We start from the raw sequence: 25923 nt of genomic DNA, 5'->3' as shown, positions 1-25923 counted from the left end.
TTCAAAAATAGAAAATTTTGTCTCAATAAATCTTTTTTTTAAAGTTATGTTTTTAAACAGTTTTGCAGAAAATATGTTGTTGATTAGCATGTGCCTAAAACACATGCACAGTTTCAGTTCAGCAATCCAGAAAATTTTAAGTTGCAGTGCTAAGAAATAAGCAACAAGGGGCTATGAACTTTCAGAAGTCATGTACACCAGCTGACATCTGTTGCTCATTGAAGAAGTATGCCAAGTGCTAGTAGCACATATGGCATCCTTTGATGTACCCTAGGTGGCAGAAAGTTGACAGCCCTTTGATAAGAACAAGTTCTTGGGCTCTTAGCTTTTCAGCAATATATAGGCTACATTTCAATTCCTATTTGGTAACAAGGTATTAGGCTCATATGGTTTCAAATTTTGTGCAGGTCTGGTGCTGGGTTTTTTCACTTTACTTGTTCACATTGAGGGATTGCCCACTTTTTGCAGCCTAGCATGAAGCACCATGTGTGCTGTGCAGTTATGAAATGAATGGTACAGTCCCAACAATACTTTGCCAATGTTGATCCATAGCCATTTTTTCAGTAAAGTACAAATTATGCTTGGGTCTTGAGAAGGTATGGGGGTTGTCAAAGACATAATTCCCAAACCTTTCAACTACACTGAAAAAAATAGCTTTCTAAAATTTTTGATTTGATGTGTTTTGGGAATTGATAGACTTGGGGGGGGGGGGCTTGTTGCCCTCCAGTCGCTTTTGACTAATAAAAAAGGCACTAGCCCTTTTAACTTAAAATTGATGATCCTTATTCAAAGGCTCTACTACAACAAATGGCAATCTCAAAATTTTTTTGGATGCATTCTACATATATATATATATATATATATATATATATATATATATATATATATATATATATATATATATATATATATATATATATATATATATATACACACATATATATGTGTGTGTGTGTGTGTGTTATATATACCCTGGACATAACATACAGCCCTTGCTGTGAGGGATTGGTGGAGGAGAAGGTTGTCATCCTCAAAGACATAATTACAAGGTCTTTTAATTATGTTGAACAAAATGACTATGTCCAAATTTTGATTGGATGTGTTTGGGAAATGGTAGAGAGGGGGGTTAGTTACCCTCCAATCACTTTCTACTATAAAGGTCTCTGGCCCTTTTAGTTTCATGAATGAGCTGTTCTTGAAGTTTCTACAACAAAAAATGGCTATCTCAAAATTTCCATGAGATGCACTTTGTACTTCCCCATGACTAAATACGAGGTTTGGGAGACGCATCCACCCTCATATCATTCTGAATCTTAAAAAAGGGCATTAGAACTTCTGAATACAAATCCAATGAGCCCCCTCTGAAGTTTATATGGTCACCCTTTCTACATATATATCTTATATGCCCTGAGGACATAACTTGCAACTCTTGCCTTGAGTGGTGGGGGGGGGGTTTCATCCTAAAAGACATAATTTCCAGATCTTTCAATTACATTGAACAGAATGGCTATCTTAAAATTTTATTTGATGTGTTTGGGGAAATGTTGGGCATGGAAGTTAGTGAGCATTAGTTGCCCTCTAATCACTTTTGACAATTAAAAAGGGCACTGGCCCTTTCAATTTCCAATCGAATTGGCTGTTTTTGAAGTTTCTACAACAACAAATGGCCATCTCAAAATTTCTATCTGATTTATTTCGGGAAAATATGAGGTGTTTGGGGGGGAAGGGAGGTAACCACCCTCCAATCACTCAGAATCTTGATGGTGGCACTAGAACTTCTGATTAACAAACCAATGTGCCCTCTCCAGAGTTTATATGATCACCCTTTCTATACATATACTTTATTTGCCCCCAGGGCATAATATACAACCTTTGCCCTGAGGGCTGTAGGGGGCCGTCTTCCTCAAAGACAAAATTTTTGGACTTTTCAATAATGTTGAACCAAATGGCTATCTAAAAATTTTTGGTGGGCGTGGGAGGGGGACTAGTTGTTCTCCAATCACTTTTGACTATTAAAAAGAGCACTGGTTCTTTCAATTTCCTGTCAAATGAGGTGTTTTCAAAGTTCTTTTACAATAAATGAACATCACATCATTTCTATCAGATGCATTTTGGGAAAATACGAGGTGGGGAGGGATATCCACCCTCTGATCACTTTGAATTTTGATTTCGAATCTAATGAGCCCTCTCCAAAGTTTATACAATCACCTTTTCTATATACACCTTATATGCCCCCAGGGCATAAATATAACCCTTGCCCTGAGGGTTTTGGAGCGGGGAAGGTTTATCATCCTCAAAGACATAATTTCTGTACCTTTAAATTATGTAGAACAAAATGGCTATCTCAAAATTTTAATTGGATGTGCTTGGAGATATGGTGGGCGTGGGGGGGGGAGTTTGTCCTCAAATCTCTTTCGACTATTAATTGCTATTCAGGAAAATATGAGGTGTGTGTGGGCTATTCACTCTGAATCTTAAAAGGGGAACTAGAACTTTTGATTGCCAATCGATCAAGCCCCCTCCGAAGTTTATAAAATCACCGTTTCTACATACACATCGTACGCCCCCACGGTGTTATTTATGACCCTTTCCCCGAGGGATTTAGAGGGGTTGTCATCTTCAAAGACATAATTTATGGACTTACCAAGTACATTGAACAAAATGGCTATATCAAAATTTTGATTTTATGTGTCTCTGGAAATGGTGGGCATGGATGAGATGGTAGTTGCCCTTCAATCACTTTTGACTATTAAAAAGAGTATTTGCCCTTTCAATTTCGAACTGAAAGAGCTCTTTTCGAAGTTTCTATAGCAACAAATGCCCATCTCAAAATTTCTATCATGAGCATTTCAGAAAATACGAGGTATCCAGGGGGGGGGGATATCCACCCTCCAATCACTTTGAATTTTAAAATTGCCACTAGATCATCTGATATCCAATCAAATCAACCCATTCCGAAGTTTTTACGATCACCCTTTCTATATATACGTTGTATGCCTCCAAGGCATAATTTATAACTTTTGCCTTGAGGGCTGTGGGGGTTCGTCATCCTCAAAGAGCATAATTTTCAGACCCCTCAATTACGTTGAACGAAATGACTATCACAAAATTTTTATTCAATGTGTTTTGGGAAATGGTGGGCGTGGGTGGGAGGTTAGTTGTTCTTCAATCACTTTTGACTATTAAAAAGGGCATTAGCCCTTTTAATTTTCAATCAAATGAACTCTTTTCGGATTTGTCTCGACAACAAATGGCTATCTCAGAATTTCTATTAGATGTATTTCGGGAATATACAAGGTGTGTGTGGAGAGGGATGCCCACCCTCCAATCACTCTGACTCTCAAAAAGGTCACAAAAACTCTTGATTAGGAATCCATTGAGCCCCCTCTGAAGTTTATATGATCCCCCTTTCTACAGAAACCTTAAATGACGACGAAGACCACACTGCCCTTCCATAACAAACAAACGTAAAGTACAAACAATAGGGAAAATCTTTTCAAGGCAGTGGAAATCAGTTCAGTAGATATTTCGGCACTATGTCCAAGGGCCGTCTTCAGCACAATACAAGAAAGAATATATATATATTTATATAAACTTACATTGAAATTTAGCATCCTTTTTTTTTTTTTTTTTTTTTTTTTTTTTTTTTTTTTTTTTTTTTTTTTTTTTTTTTTTTTTTTTTTTTTTTTTTTTTTTTTTTTTTTTAGCAGCCTGCCTCAAAGGTCTTTTTGCAACTAGTTCAGTACTATTATAAATTGGTTTAGTAAAATATTTTTTTAGATCATTTTTATTAAGTTTGATTATAAAGAATTTAGTAAGTACTCCCCCAAGTCCCTATTCAAAGAAATATTATTATTTATTTTGAGACTAATTTCGAATGATTCACAAATCACCTATTTATCCCCAAACCATTACTGATGAGTGAAGATATTTCAACAAGTATCATGTGAGAGGGATTGTTAAATATATGCCAACCTAAAGCAGAATCAGAGGAGTTATTGGAACTATTTGAGATTAGCCTAATGCCTTTTTTATGCTGGTGTAGCCGTTTTTCTAGATTCTGATGGGTCCTGCCAACATAGTAATTTCCACAGTCGCAATGTATTTGATAGACCCCTCTTTAGCGAGTAACTGGGGTTTTATCCTTACCGGAATTAAAAAAATTAATGATTTTAAAATTATTAGTAAAAACTACATACAGTTATTTTTTCAGCAAATATGTTTTAATTTTGTCGTGATTTTTGGGATGTACGGAAGATAGATAATATTGAGGGCTTATCAGTAGCCTAAAATTGTGAAATATCTTCTTCGATTTTACGATTTTATCTCTGACAAAATTTATTTCTGCACTCATATACGAATTGGAGCAAATGTTCAGAGCACGATCAATGAGAGAAGTTACAACTGCTCTTGTATGTATGCATCAAAACAATGTCAAAACTACTAACTATTGTGTTTTCTGAAATACTTGTGTTGCTAAGTTTTTCAAGTAAATTTGTCGAATTACAAACAATTACGAATTGGTTGTTTGTTATGGACAGGCAGTGTGGTCTTCGTCGCTATTTTCGTCCAGCCTATGGGGAGCAGTTGACCTACGATATCTTTTATTTTATTAGTTTAGGTAAAAAACATGCTAGTGTTATCAATCAACAAAATTTTTAGAATCCTGTAGAAATGAAAACCTTATTCCCAAGTCTTTATGATATAAATTACATTTAAATACCCGGGAAGAAGCGCAATTCGCTCATACATTATAGTTCAAAACCTTAGTCCATGTTATTAAAGACAAAAAACAAAAAAGAAATATAATTTCTTCAGAGAGAAAATCTTTGGAAACTTTTTTGCTGGAAACCTGTCCACTGTTGATTCTTCTCAAGTTGTTATACTAGAATGGAATTTGTTTAGCCGTGATTTTCGCTTGTCCAAGGAGCGACTTTATAAAAGTTGGAAAGCTTGAGAAATAAATCTTCGATGAGAAACCGTATTTATTCCTCAAAATTCACTCCTGGACCTGCTATTGTTAACCTTTCTTCTAAAACGTTGGAACCCGAGGAATTCGAAACACTGGAAAAAGGTCCAAAATTCTCTTTTCTATCGAGACAAGGTCCCGTGGCAAATATAGTTTCGTCACTAGAGTCCGCTTTGCATAAATACTACCCATCTGTTTCTAACCCTGATGAATTTAGGTCTTGTCTCATAAATACCCTTTATAACAGCCAAAAAAAGGTTGATCCTCCTACCACTTTCACACCGAAAAATTTGCACGACACAAAAATACTATCTAATCTCCACAAAGACTCCTCTATTATAATAACTAAAGTAGACAAAAGCAATTTACTTGTTGTAATGGATACGACATACTATGACAACAAATTTCTTTCACATTTAAATGACACAACTACATATAAAACAAAAACTCGTGATCCTACTGATCAGTTTGTTAATAATATTATAAAAATGAATTAAAGCAGCTAAAACAGAATGGTAAAATCACCCCATAATTATACAATAAATTTTCCGCCGTGGTAGTTCCTGTCCCAAACTCTACGGTTTACCAAAAATACATAAACAAGGTATTCCCTTCAGACCTATCGTAGCATGTACTAAAGCCCCCGCTTCCAATATTGGAAAATGACTTTGCACAGCTTTCAAACCTCTATTGTATTCCCACAATTCCTATATTCGTAACTCAGCAGATTTAGTTAAAAAACTTAATAACACAAGTATTTCAGAAATCACAATAGTTAGTAGTTCTGACATTGTTTACTTATATACGAATATAGATGTGGCTATTTCTGAGCAATTATTTAAAAACAAAATAGAAGAAAATTATCGCTTAATCGAGGTTTAAGGGACAGGAATTGATTGTGAAGTTTCAATGACTATATCTAAAATTTCTAATAAGTTTTCTATGTATTTTCAGTTTCGTGATGCTTTTTATCAGCAAAACAATGAGTTACCCATGGGGGCACCTTTATCCGGGCTACTGGCAAATATTTCTGTCGAGAACCTTGAAAACTGGGCATTAAATTCCTATTTTTTTTTAAAAGACATCTGTTGGGGTCGCTATATGGATGACGTAATTTCACTTTGGAATTACGGGGAAGCTGAGCTTTGGGGCTTCTTAGATCATCTTAATACTTATGACCAAAATTTGCAGTTTACCCTAGAAGTTGAAATTGAAAATAACCTACCGTTGTTTGACGTGTTAATTATTCGTAATCAAACAGTTCGTGGTAACGACCTGTAGTAAGGAGCGACCTGGCTCAATAGTAACTAAAACTGTAAAAAACGGAATTTTGATACCAATAGTTACATCAAAAGAATCGCATTTTAATGTTAATTTTAAATTTATAAGTTTCATCAAGTTTAGTCTTACCCATCAAAAGTTACGAGCCTGAGAAAATTTGCCCTATTTTGGAAAATAGGGGAAAACGCCCCCTAAAAGTCATAGAATATTAACAAAAATCACACCTTCCGAATGAGCGTATCAGAGAACCCTACTGTACAAGTTCCAAGCTCCTATCTACAAAAATATGCCAAATTTGCCAGAAGACCGATCACGCAAGTTACAAACTTTGACCAGTGTTTGCATATAGTAATGGTTATTGGGAAGTGTACAGACGTTTCCATGAGGATTCTTTGGTTAGGAGGAAGGGTTGAGAAGAGAGGGTTACGTGGGGGAAACTTTCCATGGAGGAATTTGTCATGGGGGAATAAGATTTCCATGAAGGGGGTGGTGCATTTTCTAGCATTATTTAAAAAAAAACAATGAAAAAATAAATATGAACAAGTTTTTTCAACTGAAAGTAAGGAGCAGCATTAAAGCTTAAAACGAACAGAAAATATTACGCACATAAGGGGTTCATCTCCTCCTAATACCTCACTCTTTAAGCTAAAGTATTTCTAGTAATTTCAACTATTTATTCTACGGCCTTTGTGATTCAGGGGTCATTCTTAAGGAATTAGGACCAAATTTAAGCTGGAGTGTAAAGAGCGAGGTATTGACGAGTGGGCGAACCCTCTCATATACGTAATAAAAACATACGAATATGGAAGTTACGTAAGCTAATTCGTAAGTTACGCATATCTTTTACTAATGAAAACGTTCGTAAAAAACTAAAAGTTCTAGTTGTCTTTTTAAGTACCCAAAAAATTGGAGGGCAACTGGGCCTCATCCCCCTCCTTTTTCTCAAAATCGTTCGATCAAAACTATGGGAAAGCCACTTAGCAAAATAAATAAATATGTACACTTCGTTTTAATTATTCATCTGCGGAGAGCCGAAATCAAAACATGGATTAACTAAAAAACGTTCAGAAATTAAATAAAAAAAACAAGTTTTTTTTTACTGAAAGTCAGGAGCGACATTAAAACTTAAAACGAACAGAAATTACTTCGTATATGAAAGGGGCTGCTCCCTCTTCAATGCCTCGCTCTTTACGCTAATGTTCGACTCTTTCTCACAACTCTGCTTTTTAAAAAATAAAAAACTTTAGCGTAAAGAGCGAGGCGTTGAAGAGGGATCAGTCCCTTTCATATACGAAGTAATTTCTGTTCGTTTTAAGTTTTAATGTCGCTCCTGACTTTCAGTTAAAAAAACTTGTTTATTTTTATTTAATACTTATAAACTGGATTCTATTATCTATCAAAAGCCAACGCAAAACAGCAGATATCTTTATTTTAATTCAAATCACCCCCCACAAGTTAAAAGAGCATTTATAACTTCTCTCATCGATCGTTCCCTTAATATTTGCTCTGATTCGTATATAAATGCAGAAATAAATTTTATCAGAGATATTCTTTTTGGTAATGGATACCTCTCCTTTTGTCAATAAGATAATTAACCGTAGACTAAAAAGACATTCCCGTAAATTTGAACATATGTCACAATGTGAGTCTACTGAGCCCTCAAATATTATCTATCTTCCGTATATTTCAAAAATCACAACAAAATTAGAAAATGTTTGCACAAAAAATAATCTGTTTGTAGTTTTTACTAATAATTTTAAAACCATTAATTTCTTAAATTCCAGTAAAGATAAAACCTCAGTTACTCTCTAAAGAGGGGTCTATGAAATTCCTTGTGACTGTGGAAATTACTATGTTGGCAGGACTCATCAGAATCGAGAAAATCGGCTACACCAGCATAAAAAAGACATAGACAAGGCATTAATTTCAAAAAGTTCTAATAACGCCTTTGATTCTGCTTTAGGTTGGCATATATTTAGTAATCCCTCCTACACGGTACTTTCTGAAAAATCTTCACTCATAAGTAAAGATTTGGGGATAAAACTGGTGGTTGGGGAATCAATCGAAATTAGTCTCAAAATAAATAATAATATTTTTTTGACTAGGGACTTTGGGGGAGTACTCACTAATTTCTTTATACTCAAATTTAATTAAAAATGACCTAACAAAATATTTTACTAAACCGATTTATAATAGTATTGGACCAGTTACAAAAAGACATCTGAGTCAGGATGCCAAAAACGCAAGGTTGGCTTTGAAAACTTGCATTTAATCATTGTGTTTTTTTTCCTAGCGCCCCGATTTCAGTTTATTCCTAGAAAGTGGCAAGGGTCTAACCTCTGCCACTTTGCCACGTAAAAGGTGTACCTTAGGCCAGATTGATGAATATGACTTTGCATTTTGGAAAGCTTTGTAGAACTCTTGCCTCTGGTAAAAAATCTATTGTTTCTACCCATTTCTGGTCGTGATTTCAGCTGAGTTTATCATTCGGTTTTGCACCTGGGATTGCGGTAGAAAAATGGTATCAGATGTGCCTCGTAAACTTAAAAGTTCTTTCGTTGCTAAAGAAATTAGAGTTTATCCTTTTGTACTTTCTAAGTGATAACGTTAGAAACTTGGCCTACGGCAAAACAAATCAACTTTTGAACCAAGACAGATAATTTTTTTTTTGGCGGTAGTTGATAGCTCTTGATGAGCTGATAAAAGTATATTTCATCCATTTTTTGGTAGAAAAATTCCTTTATTAGATATACCAGTTTGAAAGTTTAAAGGGGTTGACAACTTCAGTAGTAAGGTACACACTGAAACCAAAAATAGGCCGATTCCAATTGTGAGACATATAGGGGAGTTTTAAGCAACAGTCGGGTGTTAGCTGATAATCATCTTCGGCAATCAGAGGTTCGCAACTTTTGCTTGTTGGTGTACCTATTATCTGTTTCCGGTTTATTTGATGGTAAGACCAATTTGGTTCCAGTGGTAAGACATGTAGGGGACTTGTAAGTTATAATCGACTGCTGGGCTACAATCATCTTCATCGATGAGGGTTTTGCCATTTTTGCTAGTTGCAATAGGGGGTTTGCAACTTTTGCGAGTTGGTGCACCTAGCATTTATTTTAAGATCCTTGCAGATTAACAGCTTCAGCGTTTAATCGAAGCAAGGAAACAAAACCAAAGGGTTGCTCTCACAACACGTTGCGGCAACAAAGTTTGCCACAACACCTCACGTTGCCCATGCAAACTTGATCTAGTTTTTTTTTTTTTTTTTTTTTTTTTTTTTTTTTTTTTTTTTTTTTTTTTTTTTTTTTTTTTTTTTTTAATGAATTGGTCATCTCACTTTATTCTATTTATCAGTCCTGGTTGAACTTCGTTGAAATAAGGATGCTAAGGCTGTTTTTAAAAAACATTATTAGTTTTCATTCTCAAATTTTAATGTTAGTTTATATATATATATATATATATATATATATATATATATATATATATATATATATATATATATATATATATATATATATATATATATATATATATATATATATATATATATATATATATATATGAAAAGAGAAATCACCAATGCAACAGCACAAACACATAACAAAAAAAAGAGAGTCAGAAGGAGAAAAGGAAGACTGTTTTCCTAAATTAGTGATTAATATAGACCAGCACTTGAATGAGGCCTTAACCCTACTCATCCATACAATCACATAGGTCAAACAGCATAGCCAAACACAATCAACCATAAAGAATAATCCATGGACAGGCAGTCATGTCGTCAAAAAGTATAAGACGTCATTTACCAAACAATAGATAAAATAATAAAGACAAATAATTCAGAGGCAACAACCCAACACAAGGGCTCATCAGGAGAATACACTGGCCTTTAGGGTTTCGCCACTTTAAATTCTCTACCCAGGCAAGTGTTGTGGCTACCACAGAATATCCATGGCATCCCCGTGTCAGGTATCACCCCCAAAATACATGCCTATGAAAAAAAAACAGCAAATGTAAAACAACCAAGTAACACCAAAACAAGCTTATCCTGTTAATATATCCCTCTTTTTAGCAACAATAGGTAAACTAAATATGATAAAATTTACCAAATCACAAATATTAACACATTTCAAAAAAAAAAAAATTATATATATATATATATATATATATATATATATATATATATATATATATATATATATATATATATATATATATATATATATATATATATATATATATAATATATATATAATCTTCCTCGTGTTGTGCTGAATACGGCTCTTGGATATAGGGTCGAAATATCCACTGAATTGATTCCCACTGTTTTGAAAATAATTTCCCTATTGTTTTTTGTTATGGGAAGGCAGTGTGGTCTTCGTTGGTATTTTGAAAACAGAATCAGTGTCTGCAGTGATGCAGTGTTTGAGTGATCACTAATCATGAAGTGCTGTCTTATACCAAATACCGAGCATTCATATATCACTTGCTTTTTAGGCCACGTACACTTCAAAGTTATTGCGTTTTTTGTTTTGTTTTTTAATATTCTTCCTAGACTGTGAGTATTTTATAGTTTGAAGTTTTTAATTGGAAGTCTCTATTTTAACGTGTTTTCTAACATAGAAAAACTCAAAGGGGTGGTTCTAACAAATCATTTGGGACTTTCTTCCTGTATATCCCTTCGTGTATCCCCATCTTTTCTCTTTTTGGTGTTAGTGAAAGATACTTTTTAATACATGCAACACTGTCACTTCAAAGAATGAACAAAAATGTTGGGTGATTTCGCTCTTTTTGCTATTTCAGGTATTCGGAGCTGTGCTTGCTGCATTACAAGTTATAGGAAGTGGACCTCATTCACTTTACTTAAATTATGCAATATTTGATTTAATACATCAACTTTTTAATGCGTGCAACACTGCCACTTCAAAGAATGAACAAAAATGTTAGGTGATTTCGTTCTTTTTACCATTTCAGGTATTTGAAGCTGTGCTTGCTGCATTACAAGTTATAGGAAGTAGACCTCATTCACTTTACTTAAATTATGCAATATTTGATTTAATACATCAACTTTTTAGTGCGTGCAACACTGTTACTTCAAAGAATGAATAAAAATGTTAGGTGATTTCGTTCTTTTTGCTATTTCAGGTATTTGAAGCTGTGCTTGCTGCACTACAAGTTGCAGGAAGTGGACCTCATTCACTTTACTTAAATTATGCAATATTTGATTTAATACATCAACTTTTTAATGCGTGCAACACTGTCACTTCAAAGAATGAATAAAAATGTTAGGTGATTTCGTTCTTTTTACCATTTCAGGTATTTGAAGCTGTGCTTGCTGCATTACAAGTTATAGGAAGTAGACCTCATTCACTTTACTTAAATTATGCAATATTTGATTTAATACATCAACTTTTTAATGCGTGCAACACTGTCACTTCAAAGAATGAATAAAAATGTTAAGTGATTTCGTTCTTTTTGCTATTTCAGGTATTTGAAGCTGTGCTTGCTGCACTACAAGTTACAGGAAGTGGACCTCATTCACTTTACTTAAATCTTGCAACAGTTGCTGTTCTTCCTGAGAAGGTGTCGAGGCATAATGCTCCTGCTCGACCTCACGCCCTTACTCGTATTGTCAAGGCCTGCTCTGTTGGAGTAGAGGAGACCATTGTTGTGAGTTTTTTGGTTTAACAATAAGAAGAAACATTTATCCCTTTTAAAAATATAAAGTTTATTGCCAAAATTAATTCTCATCTGAATTGCTGAGAGCCAGAACATCCTCAGTAGTTTTTTGTATGGGGGAGGGTAGGTGGTTGAGTCTATGAAACATGGGATGGACTGAAGACTTCTTGTCCTCCCCTGTGAGAATCCTTGGCTTAAAGATATATAACAACTAATTCTGAAATGGATTAAAAATAACACCCGTGGGTTTTATGGTACTGTGAACGGACAGCCAACACCCTAAATATAGCTCTTGTTTAGGTTTTGTTGAAAAGATTTCGCTATCCTGTCTAGTAATTAGGCTAATGAAAAGATATTTCATAATTCATGTATCAGGTTTTTGGTCACCAACGGACATATGTGGAATACTTGTTCTCGATTCCACACAATTTTATTCAGGCCCGATAGAGGGTAGTGATGAAAATCTCTATTTAGTGCCACTGAGAGTAGTTGGAAAAAGTGGGAACCAAATATTGCTAATTACAGTCACCGCCCAGCCACTTTCTGTCCCGCCCAGTCTCTGACCATGAAGCAGGTTTTGGAGTGAAGTTTCGCTTAGGAGCGATATGAAGTGGGAGAAAGACACTCCCTTGATAGCACTGGCGATCGCACTCCCTTGATAGCACTTGAGGATCAAGTGTCACTTGTCGCTGATGGCTGACAAATAGTGGGTGGTTCTCCCTTCTCTTTTTGGGAACGAGTGTTGCCTCCCAAAGCCGGGGTTCTCGAAAAGGGGGAAAATAATGTGGAAAACATTTACCCTAACAGGGAAGGTTCCTCTGCAAAGGGGAAGAGAAGGAAACAGACAAGCCCTATTTCAGAATACTACGCCTGTGGGGGCCCAATAGCCCAATGGCTATTGTTTTTTTTTGTATGGGGCAATGGGCCTTTGTGGGATGTCTCAGTTTAGTGAGACCACCCACAAAAATGAGACAGTCCAAGGAGAAAATCCTCTTTCTTACATAGGTCACATTAGGTAGGATGGTTGGATGGATGATCACTTCTGATATGATCATCAGGTAATGCTCGCTTGAAAGCAAAGTTAGGACACTACTTCTTCGTTCCACCAAGTTTGGTCCCGATCTGACAACCTTCTTTTGGTAGAGTTTGGGTGACAATAATTTAAGGACCCTTCTACCCCATCTACTTCAAAAGTTTGATTGCCTCCGGACTTTCAAAAGTCATCAGATGGATACAAGATGCGTTCCTATAAAATCTAATTGAGATCTGGTAACTGTTTCTGGTATATGTACAAATAACAAAATTTCTGACACTCCTCTCCCACCTATGAGTTAGATCGCAGGGGGACTAGTCGTCTTGCTTTTGGCTTAAGCTTTATACAGTTTCGAAATTTTTGATTGTTTGTTCAGAGTAAAATTTTACATGAATAAACAAATTTTAAATTTATAATTTCTAAATTGGCCATCCCAAGACTAGAAGTCATACATAATTTTTGATACCAGGTGACAGAAATGAGTTGCATCCAAAAACCTAAAAGGCCCTACTAGGATATTTGCTATTATTTTGCACATTGTTTTGTTGACATGTAGCAGCCTCTTGTGGTGTATGTTTTAGTGATATGAATGTAAGTACTCCCATTTTTCTTCCTTTACAGTGGTTGGATTAAATATAGACTCCCAGGAAGTACAGCTAGGACACTTACCAAGGACCTAGTTGTGCCAACGACCTATTTTTGTCAATCAAGACGTTCAATTTTGTCGCTTTCGGACAACCCGAAAGGCCCAACTAGAATACTTTCTCTGGCTTTACACATGGTTTTACTAACATATAAGAACCCCTTGTGGTGTATGTTCCTATGATAAGAATGTAGTTACTCCAGTTCTTCGCCCTCTTCGCTGGTTTGATCAAATATATACTCCCAGGAAGTACAACCAGGACACTTACCAACGTATTAGTTATGCCAATGTCCTATTTGTATCGATCGGAACCTGATCTGGCTTTTGTGGCACTGATCTGACACTTCCAAAAGGTCTTACGGGTGTTAAGTCGCACGCTAGTCAACAGAACAGCTATTGGTTCAGCTTGTTTAATTGAAGAAGAAATATTTCTGTAATAAGAGTTTAACTTACCACGAGCATCACTGACAAAATAACCAGCGCCAAGAACAAAATAAACAGCGCCAGATCTGTCTGATCTGGCTTTTGTTTTGAACGACAGGCAACTAGATTCTTTTCTTAATGGCAACTAGCGGAAGAGGTGTCAGATCTAAGCCAAACCTGACTAGGAACAATGGTAACTGTCCTAGTTTTGTATTCCGTACCTATTTTGAACTTCGTTGGGTAAGGCTTCTAAACGTTTGCTATCATGACATCTACCAGAACAGGTTGTGGAATACCCATAAGAGGTGTTTTCAATTCCAACCTGGTCCAAACTATTGGCTATAGTGGGTATGGCTCCTAGATTTTTGTCATTACGAGGTTCACCAGATGGGGTTGCTGGATCTCAACGAAACTTAATGGGAAGTACGAGATAATGTTTTTGTTATTTTTTTTTAGAGAGATCAGCATCTGACCCAAGCTATGCAGGGGGAATTTCCCTAAATGCATGTGATCAGAACCATAACCAGAAGAGTTTGTCGGATCTCCAGTCGGACAAATCGGACAAATGAGCAGAATCTTGAGGGGAATGTGACAAAGGTGCCAACAATCGACCAAATCGACAAAACGAAAAAAAACAGGGAAAGAGGGCACCAGAAAAATATTGGGAGGGGGGCTGGCCCCCAAGATAAGCTGGTGGGGCCATAAACTCCTTGCTTTTCTTATAAGAAAATCTACCAGAAGGAGAACACTCAGGTTCCAATCAAGCTTGGTAGAGAGTGAAATGTAGACTTACAGTTGTGGCTTTTTATGGTGCGACTGACTTGAATTCTATCAGGGATAAATGGGGACGGTCCTTGCCCCAGGGGCTGGGGGGTACCCTGGAGGCATATTTATTGAACCTTTCAAATTTTTTAAATAAAACTCTTGAATAGGAGACTGGAACTTCCAATTTCCAATCAACTGTGATCTAATCTCTTATGACCATACTTCCGTACGATGTGGCTGGAAAAAAATAAAAATGACAAAAGTGCATGGAGGCCACTTTACTCTTTACTTTGACAGCGCTACTGCACTGCCTGTGATCATTGTGCACTGCCCTGCGATAGTGATTTCACTCTCCCATTCTGTAACCCAAACCACTTAACTTAAGAATACAAAACGTTCTGTTATTGGTGAGCAAAAGCTAATCCCACGATCTAAAGTAAGACAAATTTTTTTTAACCTTATACGAATAAGCGTAAACCATTATACTGTAAGAATGTAAAATTTTCTACGATTGATCATCAAAAAATAATTCACTAATCAGAAGCAAATTTACGTTCTCGATGATCTTGTAATAACCATTCCAAAAGGCATTCTTAGCCAACGTGAAACCAGGTTTATAATTACAGTTTCTTCTTGTCGTTCTATAACATATACTACTTTAACATAGGAATAAAAATGGTTTAGAGCTGTTCAGCTAAAAATGATCCACTAATCGGAAACAAGTTAACAATCTCATTGACCTTTTGCAAACTAATATGACGTTCCCACCTAACCGACCTTAAAGTATTAAAACTGCAATGTAAAATGGTCCATGATCGGTCAGCTGTTTCACCAATCAGGAACCAGTTTACCCTTACAGACAAGTCCATATTCAGGGGGAGGGGGGTATTTGGGTTTAAACTTCTCCTGAAATTTTTGTCCGACTCGTAAAAACGTTACGAAAATGCATTCAAACTAATTTTGATGCGGTTTTTAAGTTTTTTTGTAAAAAATACCCCCCCCCCTGAAAAAATAGCCCACAATCCGAACAATCATCTTGCATGCGCGCTTGCATACAGACTTTATGTACCAGTATAGTAGGCCTATATTGACAAGGGTGCCAAAGATTTTAAAGAAAGATCTATCCTGAGAAAATTAATGAAATGTTTAGCTTATTTCTGAAACTTGCATTTGAGACTAGTCTGGCTGTTCCTTTGCTTAGTAACAAATAATTTTAACTTAGTCGATTGATAAGAAAAATATTTATCCTGTGTAATTTACTCGAAAATTAGCTGATGAATTTTCAATTGAAACCGGTCATGCAAGCCCGACAGCATTGTCGAGCTGAGAAATATAAGGCTTAAATGAAATAAAATTCCTTGAAAATGTATTTTAAACATAAAACGAAATGTTGAAACGCGCCAATAAGTATAATTACTGCCAAAGAATTAGTCGAGTGATCGTTCCCTCTCTGCCACCTGGTGTACATCTCAAAGTGCCACTTGTTCCAACACGCGGGACATGCTCCCGTCAATATATGCTGCTTCACGCCATGGATTCTACACTTGTGTAACTTTGATTAAACATTTTAAAGGGACAAATATGGAATTTTGGGGTCTTTCTTTCATCAAAGCGCAGAATAAACTATTACAAAAGCAAAATGCTGCTTTTTTAGTTAATATTCAGCCCACTTGTTTGTAATGTAAAAGTCCTAATGGAAGAGGGAAGTTGTCTCTGGAAGTCCCCTCCATTGATGGGCAAGTCTTTGCATATTTCTGGACCTCCTGTGTATCTGCAAAAAATACATTTTTCCCTAGTACCAAATGTGTCTCTAATACCTAGATACTAGTACCTAGGACCTAATAATGTCTCTTTCCAAAGTATTAGTTGATCTTTACTTTAAACTGCTCTTTTCTTTACTGCTCTCGTCAATATATGCTGCTTCACGCAGTATATCTGCGTGAAGCAGCAATGTATGCTGCTTCACGCTATGGATTCTACACTTGTGCAAAGCTAGGTGTATGCCATCTGTCGTACGTGATTTTGAAACTTATTCAAAAATTTCATGTAAGATTTGATGAATATTAAGTTCATTCATTTTTTTTTAATTCAACACAAGGATTTATTTAACATATTCGAAGTGAGTGCTTCCGGGATTGGAGCTAAACATAAATAGTCTAGGGCTATGCTATTTATATTTAGCTCCAATCACGGGTTCAGAGAAGAACAGAGGGGTATGTAGGAGCAATAGAAGAGAAAAGCACTAGGACCTAGAAAATCTTCATAAGAAAACCAGTCTCCATGGGTTCTGCCACGGGGAACCATACTCAGTTACCATTAATTTCTCTATTTCTCTGCAGTGGTGACAATTAAAGCCAGGTACAATATTTTTTCATATCTAGTGGAGAGGGGCATGTTTATTGTTTTTTTTTTTTTTTTTTTTTTCAATAAAAATACCTTCAAAAGGCACTCTGTAAAGAAAATTCCCTCCAAAAATATTTTTCAAAATATAGGATTGGGAGCAAAAGGGGGCTGATAAGAAGTCCCCGTCCCCCCCCCCACTCAAATAGTAGGCGGTGCTTAGGAACAGGGGAAATGTTGGTAACTGAGGACTGTCCCTGTGGCTAACCCTTGGAGACTGGTTTTGAATAAGCTATTGGGTCAGTTTGAACAACGAAAGATCAATTCGTAGGATACTTAATGGGGAATTGGTAGACTTGATGGAAACCTAATTTGGCTAATTGACTAGTAAATTTGTGGCTAATTTGGCTAATGAACCTAGTTTGGCGCATATTATCATCTGCCCATTTGACTTTCATAAAGTCATAAACGTGGATAAAAGCATTACATTTACTTTACTTCATGGTGACGAGGAGACAGACAATTGCATCGATTGATGACTGGTCTTCTCTGATACCAGTATGAGTTTTTTCCGATTTTTTTCTAAACCTTTTCTTTACGATCCAAATACATTTGTTGTAGATTGACTAGTTTTTCGGGGGTACATGTTACGAACATGGAGCATAGCAGCAAAGACAAGCTACTACTATAGGTAGCACAGTATTAGCTGTAAGAACATAAAAATAAATAAATAAATAAAACAAAGTATTTAATACAAATTATTTACTTGTTAAATTTATAGAAAAAACCTGTTTCCTTTGCAATTTTTGTTTTTTTACTTTTTTTGTGCGGTGACGAAGACAAGTTACCTTTACGGAGTCAAAAGGTATTTGCCCTGAAGCGACTATTATATTTGGAAAAAGCGTAAAAATTCAACGAGTTGTGTTCACTTTGAAATTATTGAAAAATTACTAAATTATTTAAAAAACGAAAAATATAAGAAATTTGGTTGTTATATTATTGTACTGTGTGGATATACTGATAAAATTTGAAAATAGATTTACATAAAACACACAAAAAAGCCAGTGACTTGAGGATAACGAGTCTAAAAAAAAGCATGTGGACGAGTCTTGCCAGACAGAAGCAATTACAAATACCTAAATCTCTAGTTCGGGTGTCTCCCAGTATCTCCATTTTTTAGGGTTTTATTTCGAACATTCTAGTGTTAATACCGCAACACTGTCTATTTAGTATATAAATTACCTAGAGATATCACATAAAGATATCTTATCTAAAAAAGATATTTATGCTACTGAAGCTTTTTTTTGGGCAAGTTACTTGAGAAGTTACTTGAGTTACTTTGCAAATTCTTTTTTACCTTCTTTTGTGCAGTGATGAAAACAAGTTGCCTTTTTATCTTCAACAGGTGTTTCCTTTTTCGTGAAATAGGGGAAAGTTCCATGTTCGTAGAAAAATCTTTGCAGCAATCAGATTTTTATGCCAATTTTGCGGACATATACTGAACCGGCTGGAGATAAATATTTTTTGTTCGTTTTGAGTTTCAACTTTACTCTTTACTTTCATAGGAAAGCTTTGGTTTTTGTTGTTAATTGGGTAAACCACCTAAGAATAATTGATCAAATTGACAAGCATAATTTAGAAAATAGTAAAAAAAAAGAACGGAATGCGAATGAGGGTGGCAGAAAAATCTAGGGGTCAAAAAATATTTGTCTCTGAAGCGAATTATATTTGGAAAAATGTAAAAAAATGTATTGAGTTATGTGTTCACTTTGGAATTATTGAAAACTGGCTAAATTGTTGAAAAAACTAAAACTCCGTTAAATATCCGATTTAAAGCTACTTTATCTGTAAGACTAATTTAAATAAAATCATTGAATCCTCTTTTATAGGTGCTTCAGTTCCATTTACAATTTTAATTAATTATATGAAATTATTACTAATTTCGGTCAATGTTTCTGTCATTTTTTTTTTTTTTTTTATACAGCTAAAAAAATTTCTCAAAAATCTTTTGTTAAACATGAACATGGACACAAAAGATAAACGTAATTAAAAAATTAATTTATTAATTAATCACATTACGTAATTAAATCAAAGCAAATTGTTTAAAATTAACAAATTTATTTGGACTTAGTTACCTGTCTTAATTTTAGTATTAAATTTTTACGTTAAATATTAATGATATATTTTGATAATATTTTGCGTTGAATAATATTGATATATTGCGTTCAATATTAGTGTTAATTATTATTAATATATTTGCAGATTATTTGCCGGTCAGACGATGTTCTTGCCTCTGCCTGTGCCGTTGCTCGGGCTTTTCCTCTATTTACAAGAAAATCTGGGAAAAATAAACCTAAAATCAACGCCACTGATGATTGCGAATTAGTTGATGGTGAAAAGTAAGTATTTTTGAAAGGAAATTGTTGGGATAAAAGGTGAATGGGAACTAAAATCAACACCCCTTCCCTCTAAAAGAAGCTTAATATTAGCTGATAGTTAAGATTAAGTTTTTTTCCTGGGATTACAGTGATGTAAAATCAATATTTTACCCCCTTACCAAGTAATAATTAATACCACGGGTGTTTGCGAAGCAGCTGATGTCATTTTTTTTCTATTATTATTATTATTATTACGGCTGATCGGATTTCGAGATTTTTTCCCGTAAAAAGAGCATTTTCGCCTTAATCAATGCTGCTTATAATTGCAAAGAAATTCATAGTAAAAAAAATATTTTGATTGTATAATAAATCAGTTGTAAATCAGTAAAAATATTTTGATTGTATAATAAATCAGTTGTAAATCATACATAAGATTGTAAATCAGTCCCGCTCCACCTCCTAAAAATAATCCCAAATTAATGCCACAGATGGTTGCGAATTAGCTGATAAATAAAATTAAATTTGGAAATTGCTTTGATTATGATGATTGATAAAACACCATAGAAAACAACCCTAAAGCATGTTACGAACAAAAATAAGAACGAGACAAACCTAATAAAAACAGACAATGTAGAAAGCAAAAAAAATCAAATAAAAGCCAAAATTGGAAGAATTAAAATATCTTAAAGCAAAAACCCAGAGAACCATAAAAAATAACAGACAGATAGCATGAAAATTAGCAGAATCAAAAATTGGAAAGCTAAAAATCCTGATTTCAAAATCAAGCCACTAACCAATATCTACTATTAGGAAAAACAAATAGCTCACTCAATAGCTGCGTTCGTTTTCGCCGTTTGTCGTTCTTAAATAAATAAATATATATATATTCGCAAATTTGATGGCAGGCCGTTAAGCCTTTACAAAACAAAAATCTTAATTTGCATTTCTTCTAAATTTGCATAAGGAGAAAATGTCACTTGAATAATATTCATCAACTGCCTTCTTGAATGTCCGTAGGTTTGTGGAGCAGATTACTCTTTCTGGTAAGTTGTTCCAATGCTGAACAACTCGGTTGCCGAAAGTCCATCGGCCCATGTCCTTGTAAAAACGTTCCATACTCACTTTGTACTGATGTCCTCGGAGATGATTTTTATTGAACTGCACGATTCTCTGGGCTGGTACGTTATCGTAGGCTCCATTGCAGAGCTTGTACATTTCAATAAGGTCACCACGATGGAATCTATAGGCGAGGGTTGGGATTTCAAGCTTTCTAAGCCGCTCTTCGTAGGGAAGGAAACGTAACCTGGGAGAGAATTTAGTTATCCTCCTCCGAACATTTTCGAGAGCATCTATGTCCTTGTTGTAGTATGGTCTTGTAGAACAATGTCCATACTCAAGAATCGGGCGGACAAGGGACTTATAGAACGTAGCAAGCATTTTGTCGTCTTCGCACGAGAAGTTTCTTCTGATCATACCAGCAACTTTGGAAGCCTTCTTGACGACAGCTTCATAGTGGCTACTGAAGTTCAGTTCAGAATCCACTAAGATGCCTAGGTCTCTTTCTTCTCTACTAAGAGTGAGTGTAGCGGAACCAAGAAAGTATGAGGACGAAAAGTTTTGTGGACCCAGAGTGAGGATATATGACTTTTCTGGGTATTGATTTCCATGATCCACTTCTTCATCCAGTCATCGATTCGTTGGAGATCCGCCTGCAGGTGGTGAATGTCTTCACATGACGAGATGACGCGATAGAGCTTTGTGTCGTCCGCGTAGAGAAGGATGTCAGATTTGATGCCCTCAACTAGGTCATTGATGTAGAGATTAAACAGAAGGGGGCCGAGAATTGACCCCTGGGGTACTCTGCTAAGAACATCTTCTTCGGTATTACTGAGACAACCTTCTACGCACGCAACTTGCTTTCTGCCAGTTAAGAAGTCCGTAATTCATTGAAGAAGACTGAATGAGGACCCGGATGAGGAGAGACCGTATTTCCTGAGCTTCTTGACGAGACGCTTATGGGGAACTTTGTCAAAGGCTTTCTTGAGATCCAAGTATATGAGATCAATCTGGAACCCCTTGTCGATGTTTTTCTTCCAATCATCTGTGGCACAAAGCAGTTGGATCTCTGCAGATCGTTCCTTAAGAAAACCAAACTGCTTTTCGGTAAGTATTTTTTCTCGTTTTAAGTGTTCTAGGGTGTGGTCTGCAATGAGAGACTCAAGTACTTTACACGTAATACAAGTGAGGCTTATCGGTCTGTAGTTTGATGGGTCTTCTCGTTTCCCACCTTTGTATATTGGGACGACAATAGCTTTTTTCCAAATAGCGGGAAGCTCACCGAGTTCAAGAGACTTTCTGTAAATGTAGACTAGTGGCTCTGTCATTACCGTTGCAAGTTCTTTGAGCAGTTTTGGATGTAGATTGTCTGGGCCTATGGACTTGCTTGGGTTAAGTTCTCTGAGTTTTTTTAGAACATCGCTATGTTTGATCTCTATCGGTCTTATCAATTCGCTTATACCCTGAATTGGTTCCTTGGGGCTAAAGTGGTCTTCGTTCTCAGGTTCCTGAGTAAAAACAGAAGAGAACTGGCTGTTGAAAGTATTTGCCTTGTCCGTGGGGTCGTGTACCAGCTTTTGTTTCACGGGATCGTAAACAGATGAGACTCCACCTTTGTTTTTCCTTTTGCTGTTTACGTATTTCCAGAAACTTTTTGGGTTTTCTTTCAAGGAGAAAGCTAATTTACGTTCTCTAAGCTTTCCTTCTCTTCTTGTTGCTTTTCGAACCCTGTTGCGGAGCCTCTTGAATGTTTTCTCTCGGTCGTTACTTTGTCGATTACTTTTGTAGTCTCTCCATGCTTTTTGTTTTGCTTTAATCAGTTCAATATTGGCTTTAGGTAATGCAACACGGGTGTATTTATTGTGCATAGGAATAAATTGTTCTTCCATTGAGGCTACAATCTTAGTGAACCTTGTGTAAATGGTGTCTAACGACTCCAACCCACTGAATTCTTCAATCCAGTTGACATCCGAAAGCTCTCTTCTCATAGCAACGTAATCTCCCTTGTAGTAGTTACGTTTCGGTGCCACACGTGTCCTCAAAACCTCCGTTTCCAAGCTAAACACAATTACCGAGTGATCCGATTTACCAGTTGGTGACAACTGCTTAATATCTGATAACAGGTTTCCATCGCTTACCAGTAACAAATCGAGGATACTTGGTGTGTCAGATCCCCGCATCCTTGTTGGCTCAGATATTAGCTGCTCTAGAAAGTGTTCGTTAATAACGTCCAGGAATTTACTCGTCAAGCTTGCGGTAGATTCCGTGGTGTATCGCCTATTCCAGTCTATCTTAGGGAGATTGAAATCTCCTATAATAGCAAGCTTTTGGTTGGTGTTCTTAGCGAATGCTGCTATTTGCGAGAACAGAGCTTCGTCGGATGTGTTAGTGTTGTTGGGGCTACGATAACAGATCCCAAGAACAGTGTCGCTGGTCGTTTTAGACTTAATGCAGATCCACAGACTTTCTTTGGGCTCAATCGTGTCGGTTGACCTCGATATTGGATGCACGTTGATGCCTTTTCGACAATAGCAGACTATCCCTCTACCTGTATTCTCTTCCAGATTTTGTTCATACAGATAATAATCTTCGATACTGAGCTCTGTGACGGTAGGTAAGTATCTGTAGTTTTTTGGTTTAACTTCTACTATTGCCACAATATCCGGATTTTCCAGTTTGATAACCTGCTTTGCTTCCTCCATTTTGTTTAAGAGAGAGTTAGCGTTGAAATAGAGGCATTTTATTTTTTTTCGGATTCATTTGTATGGCTTGGGCCTTTTCCTCGTCAATTTTGGGGCTGTCGTTGGCTGGGACCATTTGATGGTCTCGCTTGTTGTCTCATTCTCTGGTTCCCTTTGGACCTGGAATTGGTGCTTCCAGTAACATTAGAGTGTTGCTGTGCTTGCTGACCTTGGCTCGACTTTGCTCGACGCTGTTGTGCCAGTTGTGCCCTTTGCATTGGTGTTCGATCAGGGTTTATGTAGACCTGGTTTTTTACAAGTTCGTTGGTCGATTTTCTTAGATTTGGGGCTGCGCTGAGAATCTTCTGTCGCTTCTTGATTGTGTCGATTGAGTCCTTCAGTTTGACTACTAAGACGCGTGGCTTACTGCCATTTATTTGACTTCCCACGCGTACGACCTCACGAATGTCGTCGTGCTGCAGGTGAGCTCCCAAATCATTCTCTGTAGTTAGGTTAATCACCAAGTCTTTGTCAGAGGTGTCTCCTGACTCCGGGAGACCAAAGATCGCAACATTTGTCCGTTTTCCTTCTCTAAGTTGTTTTTCCTTATCAGCCTTCAGTATCACATCAACAGTAGTATCATAGCTTTGGATGGTGCTTTCCGTTGGAACAAGAGCTGGGAGCGAAGGACTGCGTGCATTTAACTGGAGTGCTTCTTATTTCTATGAAGATATTCTTGGTTTTACTCTTATATTGCGTTTTATTTTGCCGTTCTAAAAACGTCGTTTTAGCTAAAAAAAAATGGCTTATAAGAGCATTCCTTAATTTCAAACCACAGAGAGAATTTCAACCGCAACGAAAATGGATAATTGGAAAATGGATAAACGATAATTCTGGATGCAGCAAGACAAGCATTAGAGTTGCTAAAGGAGGAGTGACTCTGACAATTAAATCCAGCTAGAAACTGAAGCAGACAATATCACTCCCATCAGTGTCAACTCCCTTCAATGTCACCGGATCTGGTCGGGATTTAAAATGAGAGTTCTAAAGCACAAGATCTTTCTAAATATTAAATTTTATTAAGATCTGATCACCCGTTCGTAAGTTACAAATACCTCACTTTTTCTAATTTTTCCGAATTACTCCCCCCCCCCAACCAACCACAAAAAAGAGTGGATCCGGTCCGGTCATGTCAGTCACCTATCTTGGACTTGTGCTTATTCTTTCCACCAAGTTTCATTCTGGATGCAGCAAGACAAGCATTGGAGTTGCTAAAGGAGGAGTGACTCTGACAATTAAATCCAGCTAGAAACTGTAGCAGACAATATCACATCAAGAACCTTATAGCTATGTTTCACACTTGCTGCTGGGGAATTTTTTAGAGCTGACATAGAATAGAATTAAAACTGTGCGTTTGCTCTGCTGAAAATTTATTTTAAAAAAGTACTAAGTTTACAAAATTGTGTAAATATTCATAATCCTGATTCAGTAAACTTGTTTTTAAAACCCCTGCTGTTTTAAAGCATTTTGGAAAGAGTCTAAGCCAACCATGGGTATATTGCTGTTACAAATGGTTCGTGAGAGACTCTAATACCAACTTGAATTAAAGTCAAGCTGCCATCTAGCCATGGCTAATTGGAGGGCTAACATGGCATATTTACATATAGTCATTGTAGTACACGGCTGAAAATTTGTTTTAAAAAAGTACCTTGTTTACAAAATTATGTAAATATTCATAATCCTGATTCAGTAAATTTGTTTTAAAATCCCTGTTATTTTCAAGTATTTTGAAAAGAGTCTAAGCCAACCATGGGTATATTGCTGTTATGAATGATTAAAATCATTCATGAATGAACATCATTCATTCATGAATGATTTTATGAATGAGAATTAAAATCAAGCTGCCATCAAGCCATGGCTAATTGGAGGGCAAACCTGGCATTAGCTTTTTTCTTGAAAGTATAAAAATGATGTCATTTCACTTTTTGATAAATAATGTATCATCCATCCATCCTAGGATAGAACTAAGGTATACTCATAGAACTAAGGGATGATCAAGATTTTTAGGTTGATTCATGACGGACAATATCTATTGGACTTGTTTGTAAAATGCTGGACAGAATTTGCTTGGACTCACAGCAGAACAAATAACCTAAGCTTAATAAGCTTGGCTTCTTAGTCTCCAGTGTCCCTATTTTGCCACTTTTAGGCTGCTCAAAGGCGAAAATAAATATTTAACTACTGACTTAAACGTAGAAGCCTTCTTTTAAACCCATTGAATTGTAAGTAAGATTGTCCTTACCTTAGTCTGGTCTCTGGAAGTCATGTGAGACTGTGGGTCATGTAGATGCGTGTGTCTGTATAATTGAGTGAGTTGAGAAATAAAGCGTATTGAAAGTGTAGGTTTGATGGGAGATGGCTTGTGAATGTATTGAGTGATAAATATTGTGTAAGATTTAAAAACTTAGGGCAATTGCTCAGGTTGGCAATAGAGCACAGAAGAAAAAATTATGATTTGTTTTTCTTTGTTTCTGTTATGTTTATGGAATGTAAAGTAATCAAAAGTTATTTAATCTCTTTGTTTTGTATTTCCATGAAACTAGGGCGTTAGTGCATTAAAACTTACTTATATAAATTCATTTTCTGTAAGCAGACAGGAGGTCTATGCCTCCTAGCTTCAA

At 36.1% G+C, this 25923-nt stretch overlaps 1 protein-coding gene across 1 annotated transcript in view; it reads left to right on the top strand.

Annotated features, from left to right (window-relative positions):
• Positions 1-25923, top strand: part of LOC136027944 (probable aminopeptidase NPEPL1) — a 78661-nt gene that overhangs the window by 3670 nt on the left and 49068 nt on the right. The window contains exons 2-3 of the mRNA XM_065705415.1: positions 11732-11914; positions 19390-19526. Of these exons, the coding sequence (XP_065561487.1) occupies positions 11732-11914; positions 19390-19526 (320 nt within the window). The remainder of the gene's footprint in view (positions 1-11731; positions 11915-19389; positions 19527-25923) is intronic.

This window comes from Artemia franciscana, chromosome 6 (assembly GCF_032884065.1).
Source record: "Artemia franciscana chromosome 6, ASM3288406v1, whole genome shotgun sequence".
NCBI classification, from domain to species: Eukaryota; Metazoa; Arthropoda; class Branchiopoda; order Anostraca; family Artemiidae; genus Artemia; species Artemia franciscana.
This window is presented reverse-complemented; position numbering and strand designations above follow the sequence as displayed.